This window comes from Geospiza fortis, unplaced genomic scaffold, assembly GCF_000277835.1.
Source record: "Geospiza fortis unplaced genomic scaffold, GeoFor_1.0 scaffold383, whole genome shotgun sequence".
Lineage (NCBI taxonomy): Eukaryota > Metazoa > Chordata > Aves > Passeriformes > Thraupidae > Geospiza > Geospiza fortis.
Genome location: NW_005054484.1, coordinates 180,536 through 193,078, shown reverse-complemented (window position 1 = coordinate 193,078; position 12,543 = coordinate 180,536). Strand labels below are relative to the sequence as shown.

Genomic DNA, 12,543 nt, shown 5'->3' with positions numbered 1-12,543 from the left:
TTAAATCTGTCTGGAGGGTTGTTTTGTCTCATACTGCCTTTCACGAGCCTCATGGAACACAAATTATTACAGGGTTAACCTATCTCTGACTGTATTATGGAGGTGTTCTTCATTGTGTATTGAGAGCAGGTGTAGCAGTTGAAGTGTCAGAAGGGTGCAATTTCCACAGAAAGCACCTAAACACAATATCAAACTCTGATGTGTTTCTGCTGCTACTTCCCTCTTTTCCTGCTGTCTTGATACCACTATAAGTAATATATATCATATATATGATACCACTGTTAGTCTAGAAACACCTCTTTTCTTATCAGGCTGTTCCTCGGTTACTTCCTTCCAATTCAGAAGTTGACTTAGATGGGGTTTGCCTAATTTTTGTTTGTATAGAATGTCAAATCAGGTTGGTTTGGCTCTGGAATAGGAGCATGTGGACCATGCGAAACTGTCAGGTGTTAAGCAGGATGCTGTCAAGCAGCATGAATAAACCTAAAGCAGTAAGACATGAGGGAGCTTCTTGATGGCAAGAACTGACTTGTCCCCTGCTCTTGATCTGCTGGAGAACATTCTTTGGATTTTTGTCTGAAGTATTTTAGACTTGTCTGTGTTTGGTGCTGCAAGCATTGGCTGCATGGTGTGTGCTTATGTGGAAGTTCTTTATAGTGCACCCATGTGTGTCACTGCCAGGTGTTTGTCCCAGACGAGTTAAAACTTGGAGCTTGATATGGTGCAAAGAGCATTACCAGGTAACTCATCTGACCACTCATCCTGGGGACAGACTTTATAGCCTGCATGGTGTTTAGAGAATACTTCTGCTTAACCATAGAGATCAAGTCAAGTATTCCTCCTCTTGATCAGACAAAGCATCCTTCAAGCTTGATAGTGAGCAGTACTTACCAAATACCATTCCATGGCTGAGTGCTGCAAAAAAATTTCTCTGTTCACCCCAAATTTGAGTGGGTATACTTTAATTAGCAAGTGAAAGAGGGTTCTTGTATTCCAAGTCAGTAACCACAAACTCAGTGATTTTTGAATTAGCATTTGGTATTTAAATCATAACTTGGCAGTTCATATTGTCTGTGTTGTCTTTGTCTCACAGTGCCTCTCACTGTGGAACAATGAGGTAGAGCAGACTAATTTTTTAATTTGTTCATTAGTATTGACTAATTCCTTCATTCTGGATTAAAACTGTTAAGCTCTTAAAACCACAGGGCAGATTTTGGTGCTTTGACTTATGTGCAGCTGTGGAGAAGTAACATAAATCCTGCATGCTAAGAGATTTTTTAGTATAGCACAACTACTACATATATTTATTTGGTGTGCAAGTGTTCAGGCAGCATTTAATTGTGGGCAGTGGACAGAGGGATGTGGCTATTGTATCCTTTGTTGTCAAATGTTTAAATTATTTCTCTTCCTATATTAAATGGAGTACTCAGGATAATTGAGAAGATGCCTGAGAAAATAACTTCAGCTGCTTGTTGTAATTGATTTTTTAGTGTTGTCGTCAATAAGAAACAATTTCATTCTTGAATACCTAAAGCATGCCAAAATAAAGATCACTGGGTCATGAATATTGCTGGATTCTGAACTTCTGAACTTTTAAAGGGGTTTTGAGCCTTCTCTCCCAAGTGAACTCTTACTTTGCATACTATGCTGTTGTAAGCCCCCTGCACTGAGTTGGTGAAGTGAGAGGGTGATTGAGGTCGCCACTGATGTGTGTATGCACACACACTGAAAATACTGCTCTACTAATCCCAGTTAATCTAAAGGATTTTTAAATCTTGATGACTACACTGCCTTCTGGATGAGGCATCTGAGGCCCTGGGGTGTGACTTGGAAAGAGCCTCATCTCAATTTTTTCCCCTGGTTTCAGAACCGAGCTGTGCTTCACATTGCCCTGAGAAATCGCTCCAATGTGCCAATCCTTGTGGATGGGAAGGATGTTGTTCCAGAAGTCAACAAAGTGTTGGACAAAATGAAACACTTTTGTCAGGTATAGTACCACCACAGCTTATTTTTTATGTATTTGTTTTATACCCAGCCAGGTTCTTACATGTGGATTGTGAAGTGTGGATTGTAGGCTGGTTCACATGATTTGTGTCCTTCTTTGAGGTTTACAATAGTTCTGGCTCAAGCATGGAGTTGGAGCTGGTTTTATTGATTGACTTCTCTCTCCCTGTTTCCAGTTGGGTTTTTCTGTAATGGGCTCCCTAGATTTTGTTCCTTCAGCAGTAATCTTGTGTGTGCTTTGGAAGTCTTGTAAATCATTAAGTGCCATTCAAATATTACTTTATTTCTTGCTAATTTTTCAACTAATTGGCTGCACCAGGTAGAAACGGCCTCTTAACATTTGTGTAAAATCAGGAGGGAGGGGCGAGTTCCCAGCTCAATTGCAATTTGATTATGCTCTACTTAAATAGTTTCTTAAGGATCTTCTGGTTTTAGGTCAAATTACTTTAATTCTATTCTGTTTGCAGAGTATCCACTTGGGTAGTTTTAATCCTTTTAAACGAGGCTGTGAGGACCTGGACCTGCTTGGTTGCTGTTGTGAGTCTTAGCCAGCTGGTAGAGCCCAGAGCCCTGTTTCACTGCAAACTCATACTTCTAACCTATGCAGAATGAGCTTGCATTCTGTTCTGTTCTTAATGATAAATGCCAAAACCACAATAACTGACACCAGTTGGTGTGGATTTGGTACTTTCTTCATATGCTGTGAGACTTGAATGGCCATGGAAATTCTGTGGTGTCTGGCACTGTAGAATTTCTAGCTGATTTAGGTTTTGGTAGTACAAAACAAGAGTTTTCACTGGTGCTATCCTCTTGTTTCCTCTATGGTTTCAATTATCAGAATCTGTGAATATCACTTTCATGTGGATGTATCTTCTCTGCAAAATAAAAATCATGTCAAGCAGTTTCTTTAAAAATATTAACAGAGATGCTGGTTTCAGTTCACTTAGCAGATGAGATTTTAAGACTGGCAATATCATCTATGGGGTACAGGAAAACTGTTACTAAAAATGAATTTTCTGTTTGGAAAAATGCAGAATTTAAACATTTGTAGCAAAGGAGAGCAAGTAACTAAGTGCTATGTAGAAAAATTGCTTTAGAATTGGGGAGTATTCATGACACCAGAAAGATTGTTTTTGTGATTGGAACAGATTGAATGCATAGGTGGTAGATGATGGACAAAATTCAATGTAGAGTTTCAGTTAATGATTGGAATTTTGTTTTGTTGCAGTGATGCTTAAAGAACAGGAATAGAGCAGGAACTTAGACCATGTGCTGTTAAGGTGCAGCCCAGAAATAAATCCTAATGCAAAGCATACTTGCAAGAGAAAAGCTTTTAGAATGGTTTGCCAGTAAATCTCTTATCTCTGTGGCTTTATTCATACTGTCTTCCAGTTTAGTTAGTGATGCTCTTTCTAATTAAAGACACTTAAAGAACAGCTTCAGGTTCAACTATTCTGTATTAACTATATCAACTATTTGTTGCACATAGTTTAATGCCCAAGATTTTATAATTTTTGGATAGATGTCTCTTGCCTTAGCAAACACTGTAAGTGCTACAGCAGTTCACATAGTAGGGAGAGAGTTTTAACTTCATTAAGTGGTTGTAGTGTGTTCTTGCTTCTATCTTAGACATAACACAATGTCTAGCTAAGAAAGTGGCTCTGGCTGTAGGCCTTAATGTCTAGAGGCTTGAAAGCTGTCTTTGGCAACTTTCTACAACAATACCTGAAAACAAAGCCTGTTTCCTGGTCCTGGGTTAGCATCAGTAGCTTTAGTGTAAGACTAAAATGGTCATTGTGTCTTTTGTTTTGTTGGTTTTTTTTGCCACAGAGGGTGCGCAGTGGTGAATGGAAAGGCTACACTGGCAAGGCAATCACTGATGTGGTCAATATTGGGATTGGTGGCTCTGACTTGGTAAGCCCCTGACTTCTATACACCCTGCCCATCTTTGTGTGCATTCTTCCAGTGGGGATAAAATCTAATTGTGGCTTTTATGCAGGGCCCTCTGATGGTAACTGAAGCCCTGAAACCGTATTCCAAGGGAGGCCCTCGTGTCTGGTTTGTATCCAACATTGATGGTACTCATATAGCCAAAACCCTGGCTGAACTCAAACCAGACACCACTCTCTTCATCATTGCATCAAAGGTATGTCTGAGACAAGCACTGCCTTGGCCTGCTCTGCTGATCAAGAGTTCAGTCAGAAGAGAGGGCTGTCCACAGGAATATCTAGATCAGGGACTTTCAGTGTGGGTTATTTCTAAACAGGCCTGTTGTGATTCTTTCTGAACTTGCAGTACAAGGTTGTGTTGGCTGCTGAAGTACTTGGGGATCTGTAAGTCAAATGCTGAGAATTACTTAACCTAAATAAGATACAGGAACAATTTCATGTTGTCTGGGGTTTATTTCTCAGTCAATGCAAGTTTTAGCTTTAGTCACAGAAGTTTATTTTCCTGCACTTCTCTGTAGGTGGACTGTAGGATCCAATGTAGTTATTTCTTTGAAATTCTGGATATTATTTAATTCCTAAAGGACTTTTGATCCTTTATTTTAAGTACACTGTACTTGTTAAATGTTCTGTTTTTGCATTAATGAATTGCATGTACTTTAAGAATCTCCATTTTATACGGTAGTCACAATACCTTCACCTAAATAACTTAAATGCTGAGTTCCTTGAGCACTATAAATACTAAGCTGCTTTACTTAGAGGTAAAGATAGGTGTCATCTTATGAAGTAGCAGCAGACTATTTCTGACTGCAGACTGAATAGCTGCCTTTAAGTCTTGCCTTGCTAAGAACTTACTCTGTAAGCAATAATTGCCAGCAGCCCTCTCCCTCTGAGGAGTGCTTGTCTGAGCAGAGGAAGAGGTGGAGACAAACTCCATGGTTACATAACTTGGGCTGCCTTCGTTTGTCAAGCACAGTAGAACCTTTCTGCTGTTGCAGGCAATCTGCAGCAAGTGAATGTGTGTGCAGTGCTGGCTGTGCTCTCCACGGTGCTCATTAGCTTATCTTGGCACTGCTGCAGCTCAGCAACAGCTTATGGAGCAATAAGGAAACTGCACAAAGTAATACTGATGGTCACTTGCAATAATTGAGTCCAGGGATCACGGTTCAAAGGCTTAGAAAACTGCCAGATTGAAAGAGTAACACTTGAATTTGTTTGCCAGACTGTAGTTAGCTAATTGGGTATGTTTGGAAGAGGATGAATGGCATTTTTTTTCTTTCCATAACAGGCTTATGTTTCATAATGAAATATTTCTGGAGATGGATGAGAGTAGGATGAATCTAGTGTTCACCCTTAAAGCTAAATTTTGATGGCTGAGTAAATCAGAATGGTTGTAGATACTTGCAAAACTGCATGACTGAACTTCTGTGCACACTTCATAAAGCAGGAAAATGTTTTCCTCTAATCAGCAAAAGAATAATTATGACAAGAGTCTTGGCAGAAATGAGTGCTCTTCCATGAAAAAGTAGGAATGGAAGAACAATAGGACAGTCCAGCTGGGTTATCCTGTTTTAGATGTTCAGTTAGTTTGTTTTTAGTTGAACAGTAAAACTTTAGTCTTTTACTAAAAAATTAAAGTAGAGGACTTTAGTCTCAAGGTTCTGCAAAACAGTTTGGGGAATGGGAAGGCAGGAGATGAGGAATAATTATTCCAATTTCAGATACATACTAGCTTAAAACTAGATGGGTAAATCTAGCAATATTAGTGTTTACTGGATTCATAAGCTTGCTTTTTTCTGTAATCTGGCAGCAGCTGTGTTATGAACATCTAGAATCACTCTGCTCTAGTTATCTGAACATGTGATGCTTTAGTAACCTGAAGTTGTTTCCATGTTAAGAACACTGTTTTACTTATTTGCTTGTTTTCCACTGTGCAGACCTTTACCACACAGGAAACCATCACCAATGCAGAAACAGCCAAAGAGTGGTTCCTGCGTGCTGCTAATGATGTAAGTCTGAGATGTGTAGCCTAAGTGACAGAATGCAGCAGTTTTTGTTATGCAATTTCTTCCTGGTCATTCTGTGTGCTTTGGAGCAGAGCCAGTAACAGCCCAAACAAGCTTAGCAAATGATGTACTTAGATAATTTCGGGGCTTTGGTAATGACAGGCTATTTTGTCCAATCAAAGTGATAACCCACTAGTTTTTCATTATAAATGTTTCTCATGCATTGTTCCTCCAAATCTTGCCTGTTAAGTAATAGAGTGTAGTGTTTGCCTTAGAGCTAACCAGTAATTTGGTAGTAATGAAAAGACAAGAATAGTGTGTGTGGCACTACCTTTAAATTATTGCCAAATCTTTAAAAACTAGAAATGAAGCTATGGTTGGAACAATACACTGACATTTCTATGGCAGATGGCTGTGCTATGAATAGAAACCTTGTGTTTGGCTCATTCTCTCCTGTTTTGAACTCTTAAAGGAAAAAAGCAGATAGTGCTGGTTCAGGTAATTAATATGGTCAGTGACCTGTTCCAGTCAGGGTAGCTGTACTTAGTTTGAAAGCTGGGCTTTGAAATTCCTCCTTACACTGCTGTTCAAACAAGTCATCCTTATCAGAACACCTTCTGAAAGACTGAAGTCTGACTCTGGAGCTTGACATTTATCAGTAATTCCAGTTCTCTTGGTTTTTTGCCCCTGGCTGGAAGGGTGGTGGGTGTCCATTGAGCTCCATCTGCTCCAGAGCTGTGGTGGTGGTGTCCAGGCTGGGAACTCACTGAAGGAGAGGCTGTGCCCCTCTCTGGAGGGCTTGGTGGGAATATCCCAGAGGGTTCTCTTTGGGTATGCTCCCAAATCCCACACTGAATGTGAATAAGATGATTTCAAATTAATAACAACTGATGATTGTCAATGATATTTTGTTTAAATGGTAGCAGATCAGCTTTATAACCAGAAATTAAAGTAGTTAACATTGTAGCTCTAACTATGTGTTTATTTTTATTAAGCCTTCAGCTGTGGCCAAGCATTTTGTTGCCTTGTCTACCAATGCTGTAAGTATAGTCAATCTAGTTAATTTTTCCTATGTACCTTTAAGGCAGCCTTACCTTAAAATCTAGCAAGGAAGCCTATCCTTTAAGATGCTTGAATACCAAATTTTAGCATTCCTCCTGAATGGAAGCCTATTTTCTGCTCAAAGTAACTGAAACACTTCTGGAGTATTGAGCTGTACTAAGGCTGGACTTAGATTATAGATGTGTGCTCTTCTGCTAGAGCTTTAAATTTGAAATCAAGAGCTCTTGTGCCTGGAATTGTTATTAATGTGTTACCTCTAATTGCCTAAGTTGTGTGTGTGTGACCGCAGTTACATGAGCAAATGTTATTCTGAACTCCAGGTAAGAGCTGAAATAGTGCAGGCAATTTGAAAAATGCTTATGATGAGCACACTGATGTGGTGCTTCATGCAAAAGTCTGAAGTAGAGAGACTCATTGACAGGGTGTCAAGGACTGACATTATGGTTCTGGTAAATGTAAACTGAGTATCCGTCCAGCTTTAACTATATGGCCACTTAGATTCATCAGGAAATGAATGTATGTCATTGATTTTTGATTGTGAGTAGTGATAGTTATTTCTGGAAATGAAAATGTAATTTTTGTGATGGATGCAATGCATTTTTTAAAATATAGTTGTAGGATTGTTTATTTAATAGATATAAAACTTATATTTGCTTGCTTGGTGTAAAGTTTTTTATGACTGTTGGTTTTACTGATGGTGTTTTTTTCATGTTTATTTTAGCCTAAAGTTAAAGACTTTGGAATTGATCCAGAGAACATGTTTGAGTTTTGGGATGTAAGTAAATGTCTGATATTATGTGGCAGATGTTAACTGTTAGCTTTTTCTGAAGCAAGTAAGATGATTCCAGCTGGATGTCTTGAAACTGCAAAAGCAGTTTCTAAACCAGCAACTCCTAAATTGTGGGAGTTATATTCAGTGCACTGAAATACCTGAAAAGCCCTAAGTAAAGGCAAATTGAGAACTCTTGCCCAGTCTGTTAAAAATCTTCCAGTCAAAGGTCTGAAGAGGAGTCCTCCATGTTCTTGGCTGTCTAATCAGCTGTTGAGTAACAGGAGATAGTCTTGACTTATTGCTCTATGCAAGTAGTTATTATAAGCTGTGACATTTGCCTGTTGGTGTCTATGGTATATAACCTAGGCCTGGTAAAGGTCAGACATCAGAAATGGGAGCCTGATCAGAGATTTTGTAGCAGATGCATATTTTAAGTATACTGCCCTTAGTCTTGGTCCTTCTACTTAATTAGAAACAGCTTGGTATGGCTCATTGACTAATTGCCTGACAAATAAGCTGCTGTTCAGAAGTTGTTTGGAATGTTTCCCTTCCCAAGTGTCAGAATTTTGCTGAAGCAGGCTTTCCCTGTAGAGGAGTGATATTATGAAAGCAGTTATACAAGCTACAAATTAAGGATTTGGAAGTTAACTGGAATCAAGCTATTTACTTAAGAGATGTTATAAATACTGGACAAGTAGGATAACTTCAGACTCTCAAAAAAGGCATTCATTAGGGTGCACTGTAAAGTGCAGGTTCCCTTGACTATGCCAAATATATGTAGTGAACTATCACCAGAAGGAGTATTGATTTTGCTAGGAACAGTAAACACACACTGCTGTTTTCTAATAGTTTGAATGTAAAAGCTTTGCACTTCTCCATCTCAGCCATCTCTTGTTTGCAGTGGGTTGGTGGTCGCTACTCCCTGTGGTCTGCCATTGGTCTCTCCATTGCCCTGCATATTGGTAGGTGTTCCTGGGATGTCACCATGCCAAGAATTGCTCTGTTTGCTTCAGGAATGTAACTATGGAGTGCATTAGCAACAGTGGATTGTGAATCAGATTTGGGGCAAATACTATTTACCTGCCTACTCTGAGTGGTTGGATGTGGGTACTAAAAACCAATCTGGAATGTAATGGAAATGTAGGTATTTTAGTACTGCAGATACAGTTTTGGAGACTACCCCATACTTGGGGACAAATAGTCAAATTGCATTGCTTTAGTCACATAGCCAAAAGTGCCTGATTTATGTAAACCTGTGGGCAGTGTTGAAAACCAGACCTTGCATCTGACACTGCTAAACTTGAAGCAGGGTATTTAGTATCTGTGAGTATACACGCACTAACACCAAAGTCCTGTCTCTGATTCTGCATATGAGCTCTGTTTAGTGTTGTTAACGATGTCCTTCTGCTATTAAGTCCTTTTGTTTCCAGTACTTTGCCTAGATTATAGGGCCTGATGATTACATTTGTTCCCTCATCACTGCTTTCAGATGTTTAAAGTCTGAAACTATAATGTCATTTATTTTTCTAGGCAAAAGCTGGAATTCCCTTAGACTGGGATTAGGAGAATAACATTTGGTTTGGTGTTTTTTGGAATTATATGAATAGGAGTTTTCATGTGTAGAAAAACCTATTATAAGGGCAAAATAAACAAGTCAGGCACTTACTGTTTCATCTGCAATAAACTGTTCACTGCTGCTGTCAGACAGATTTGGTGCTGACTGCTGACATGCCAGCCTATCTCCACTTCTTCCTCTTAGACCCCTCAACTCCCACAGCTGGCCTCTGACCATAGGTAGAGCTGCTGCTTTGAGTCCAAACACTTCAGTTCCCAGTTGCTGTGTATGAATCAGGATTTGTGTTTTTTCAAGAAAGACTAGCCTTAGTGAAACTATTCATTTGGGAAAGTGAGTGGAGGTTTAAGTACTCTAACTACAAAGCAAAGAAAGCTCAGGTGAATTGTTGGTGAGAACAGGGAAGGGAGGGGTGGCCTTTTTCTTTGAGAATATCTTATTAGAGCTGTTTCTCCTCACACCAGTGCAGAAATCCCTGCTGTGCTAGCCTTGCCCTGTTTTTTGGCAGATGTCTTCCACTGGCTGTGATTAAGTGTTCAAACGTGCTAGTAGGCTCTGTATTAAAGGCCTCTGTTTTCCTTCTAGTTGCTCATTCTGCCTGAATGGAGATTTTAGGCAAAGGTTTTTGAATTATGTTTGATGAAGTTGGACTTGCTCTGAAGTCTGGCTTTAAGCATAAGTGAATGTCTGGCTTACAGGATGCAGTATCAGGAGAAGTCTAAGTGCAGCTTTAAACTTGATTAGTAGTTGGGAGCCTTGCTGCATACAAGGAATCAAAACTGTTTCACAGTTGTCTCTATAGGAAAAATCAAGTTTGAGTTGTAATAGTAAATAAAAACTGTCTTCTTTCCATTGTTAGGTTTTGACAACTTTGAGAGTCTGCTGGCAGGAGCCCACTGGATGGTGAGTGTGGGGTGCCCATTTCAGATTTGTTCCTGTCAGTAAGGAAATGGAAGGCACCTTGATTTCTAAAGTCCAGCTCCCCACGTCCTCATCAATGATGTTAAAATGACAGTTTGTGAGAAGCTGTCACTGGATCAACACAACGCTATAAACTATGTAGGAATTGGGAGGGATGGCAGTTGCTTTGTCAGAAGTGTAACTTTGCTTTGTGTGGTGCAGGATAATCACTTCCACACTGCCCCCCTGGAGAAGAACGTGCCTGTTCTGCTGGCCATGCTGGGGGTGTGGTACATCAACTGCTACGGCTGTGAGACGCACGCCCTGCTGCCCTATGACCAGTACATGCACCGCTTCGCTGCCTACTTCCAGCAGGTAGGGCTGGCCACAGCCTCCAGCCAGTGCAGAGCACATTCTGCCCTGTTCAGCATCCTCAGTGCATGTGGGAGATAAAACTGCAGTCACTTAAAGCGTGCCTTCAATTGCCTCAAGAGACTGGTGCCAAGATCGATACCAGCTGATTTCCTCACTTAAAGACCTTTTCCTGATATGTCTGTTACCTTGACGTCCATAAATTAGTCAGCTGTATCCCTCATGCTTAGAAAATTCCTATAAACAAGCACTGTTTATTGCAGTTGAAGAATATATGGAAACTGATACTAAGTGATCCTGCCCTTCCCTTCTTTAGGGTGATATGGAGTCTAATGGCAAATACATTACCAAGAAAGGCTCTCGTGTGGACTACAGCACTGGCCCTATTGTGTGGGGAGAGCCTGGCACCAATGGGCAGCATGCTTTCTACCAGCTCATTCACCAAGGTAAACAAACTGTTAAATACCTTGTTCTGGAATTAAACTCTGAATGGCTTCAGGAGCCTGCTGAGCTTGCACTTGCTTAGAGGCTGGACTCCTACCTAACCTAGCATCACATTGCTATGGGGTTTTTAATTAGCAGCATGTGAAGGCTACAAGATGCAGGTTTTAACTACAATGAGGAGGTCAAACAAAGCTGAAACTCCTGAGCTGTATTGTTACTTCCCCCTGCTGCAAATAATAATGCTCTTCTATAAAGCTTGTAAAAATGACTGAGTCTACCAGCAACTCTGGAAATGGGGTGAGAAGTGAAGGTTTTCTAAGACATACCTGATGCAGAGTTATTTACCTGGCTGTTTTTACAGGAACTCGCATGATTCCCTGTGACTTCCTGATCCCAGTGCAGACCCAGCACCCCATCAGAAATGGCTTGCATCACAAGGTGAGGAGTTCTTTGTCAGGGTGCCATATTTCTTGCGGCTCAAGGCACTGAAGCTTACTTGATATTGTAGTATGTGATATTTCTAACTGTCCCTTTGAAACTATACACAAAATCGCTGTCAACATTCACAACAGATTTAAAAATACCTAGATTATAATTGCAAGTTATATGTAATATGTAGTGCAGTGCTATGTTTATTCTTGAAGCAATTGCAGTGACAGCTCAGTGGTGTTTCCTGTGGGCCTAGTGAAGCTGGAAAGAGTTGAACAATTAAGTGTTTAAAATTCCTTGAAGAATTTTAAGGAATGTCGTTCTTGGAGAGTAGGAAGAAGCAAATTCTCAGACCTGGTGTGGCACCATCTCTGAGGAAGCTTTCAAGAATTAAGTTTCTAGAACAAAATTTGGTGAATGTAATGGTTATGGCTGGGGTGATGGCCTTCTACACAGATGCTCATAACCTGTCCAGTTTCTAGTTTATCATCTGACTAAGGATTTTCAATGAACTAAGATTGTTCTTAACTTCCAAGGGTGAAAACATGTTCTGGTTAACTATTTACTGCATACTTCACAAAAATCATCTTTAGTCACTGAATTTCACTCTTGTCATGATTTCAGATTACAAGTGCTCTTTGCATTGTGTAATAGTAATCTTTTGTCAAGTAAGACCAAATACAGGTGAAAATTTTAAGTATGAATTCACAAAAGAAGAAGAAAGAAGGTTTCATTTGACTGTAAAAAACTTGTGTCTTCAGGCTGGACAAAACCACAAATAAATTTGCAAGCTAACATTAAATAGGGAGCAATGAGTTAGAACCTTGCACTGCATTGGCAGGGATTGGTGTGTGGTAAGCTGTGGGGATTTTCCTGCATACAGATGGGTAAATACATCTTAGCTGGGCTACCTTTGACTAAACCTTGTACCTGGCTTTCCATGAGGTGGTGTAGAATGGGATAAAATCATGGATTATACTGGGTGAAAGGGCTGTGTGAAGTCCAGGCTCCTCTGGTGCCTTTGGGAAGCTTGCT

The 12,543-nt window shown here is 40.0% G+C and overlaps 1 protein-coding gene across 1 annotated transcript in view; it reads left to right on the top strand.

Moving 5' to 3' along the window:
* GPI (glucose-6-phosphate isomerase) overlaps nucleotides 1-12,543 on the top strand; it is a 21,848-nt gene that overhangs the window by 5,768 nt on the left and 3,537 nt on the right. The window contains exons 4-14 of the mRNA XM_005428463.2: nucleotides 1,868-1,987; nucleotides 3,835-3,918; nucleotides 4,004-4,150; nucleotides 5,888-5,959; nucleotides 6,952-6,996; nucleotides 7,740-7,793; nucleotides 8,692-8,752; nucleotides 10,223-10,266; nucleotides 10,486-10,638; nucleotides 10,952-11,081; nucleotides 11,441-11,517. Of these exons, the coding sequence (XP_005428520.1) occupies nucleotides 1,868-1,987; nucleotides 3,835-3,918; nucleotides 4,004-4,150; nucleotides 5,888-5,959; nucleotides 6,952-6,996; nucleotides 7,740-7,793; nucleotides 8,692-8,752; nucleotides 10,223-10,266; nucleotides 10,486-10,638; nucleotides 10,952-11,081; nucleotides 11,441-11,517 (987 nt within the window). The remainder of the gene's footprint in view (nucleotides 1-1,867; nucleotides 1,988-3,834; nucleotides 3,919-4,003; nucleotides 4,151-5,887; nucleotides 5,960-6,951; nucleotides 6,997-7,739; nucleotides 7,794-8,691; nucleotides 8,753-10,222; nucleotides 10,267-10,485; nucleotides 10,639-10,951; nucleotides 11,082-11,440; nucleotides 11,518-12,543) is intronic.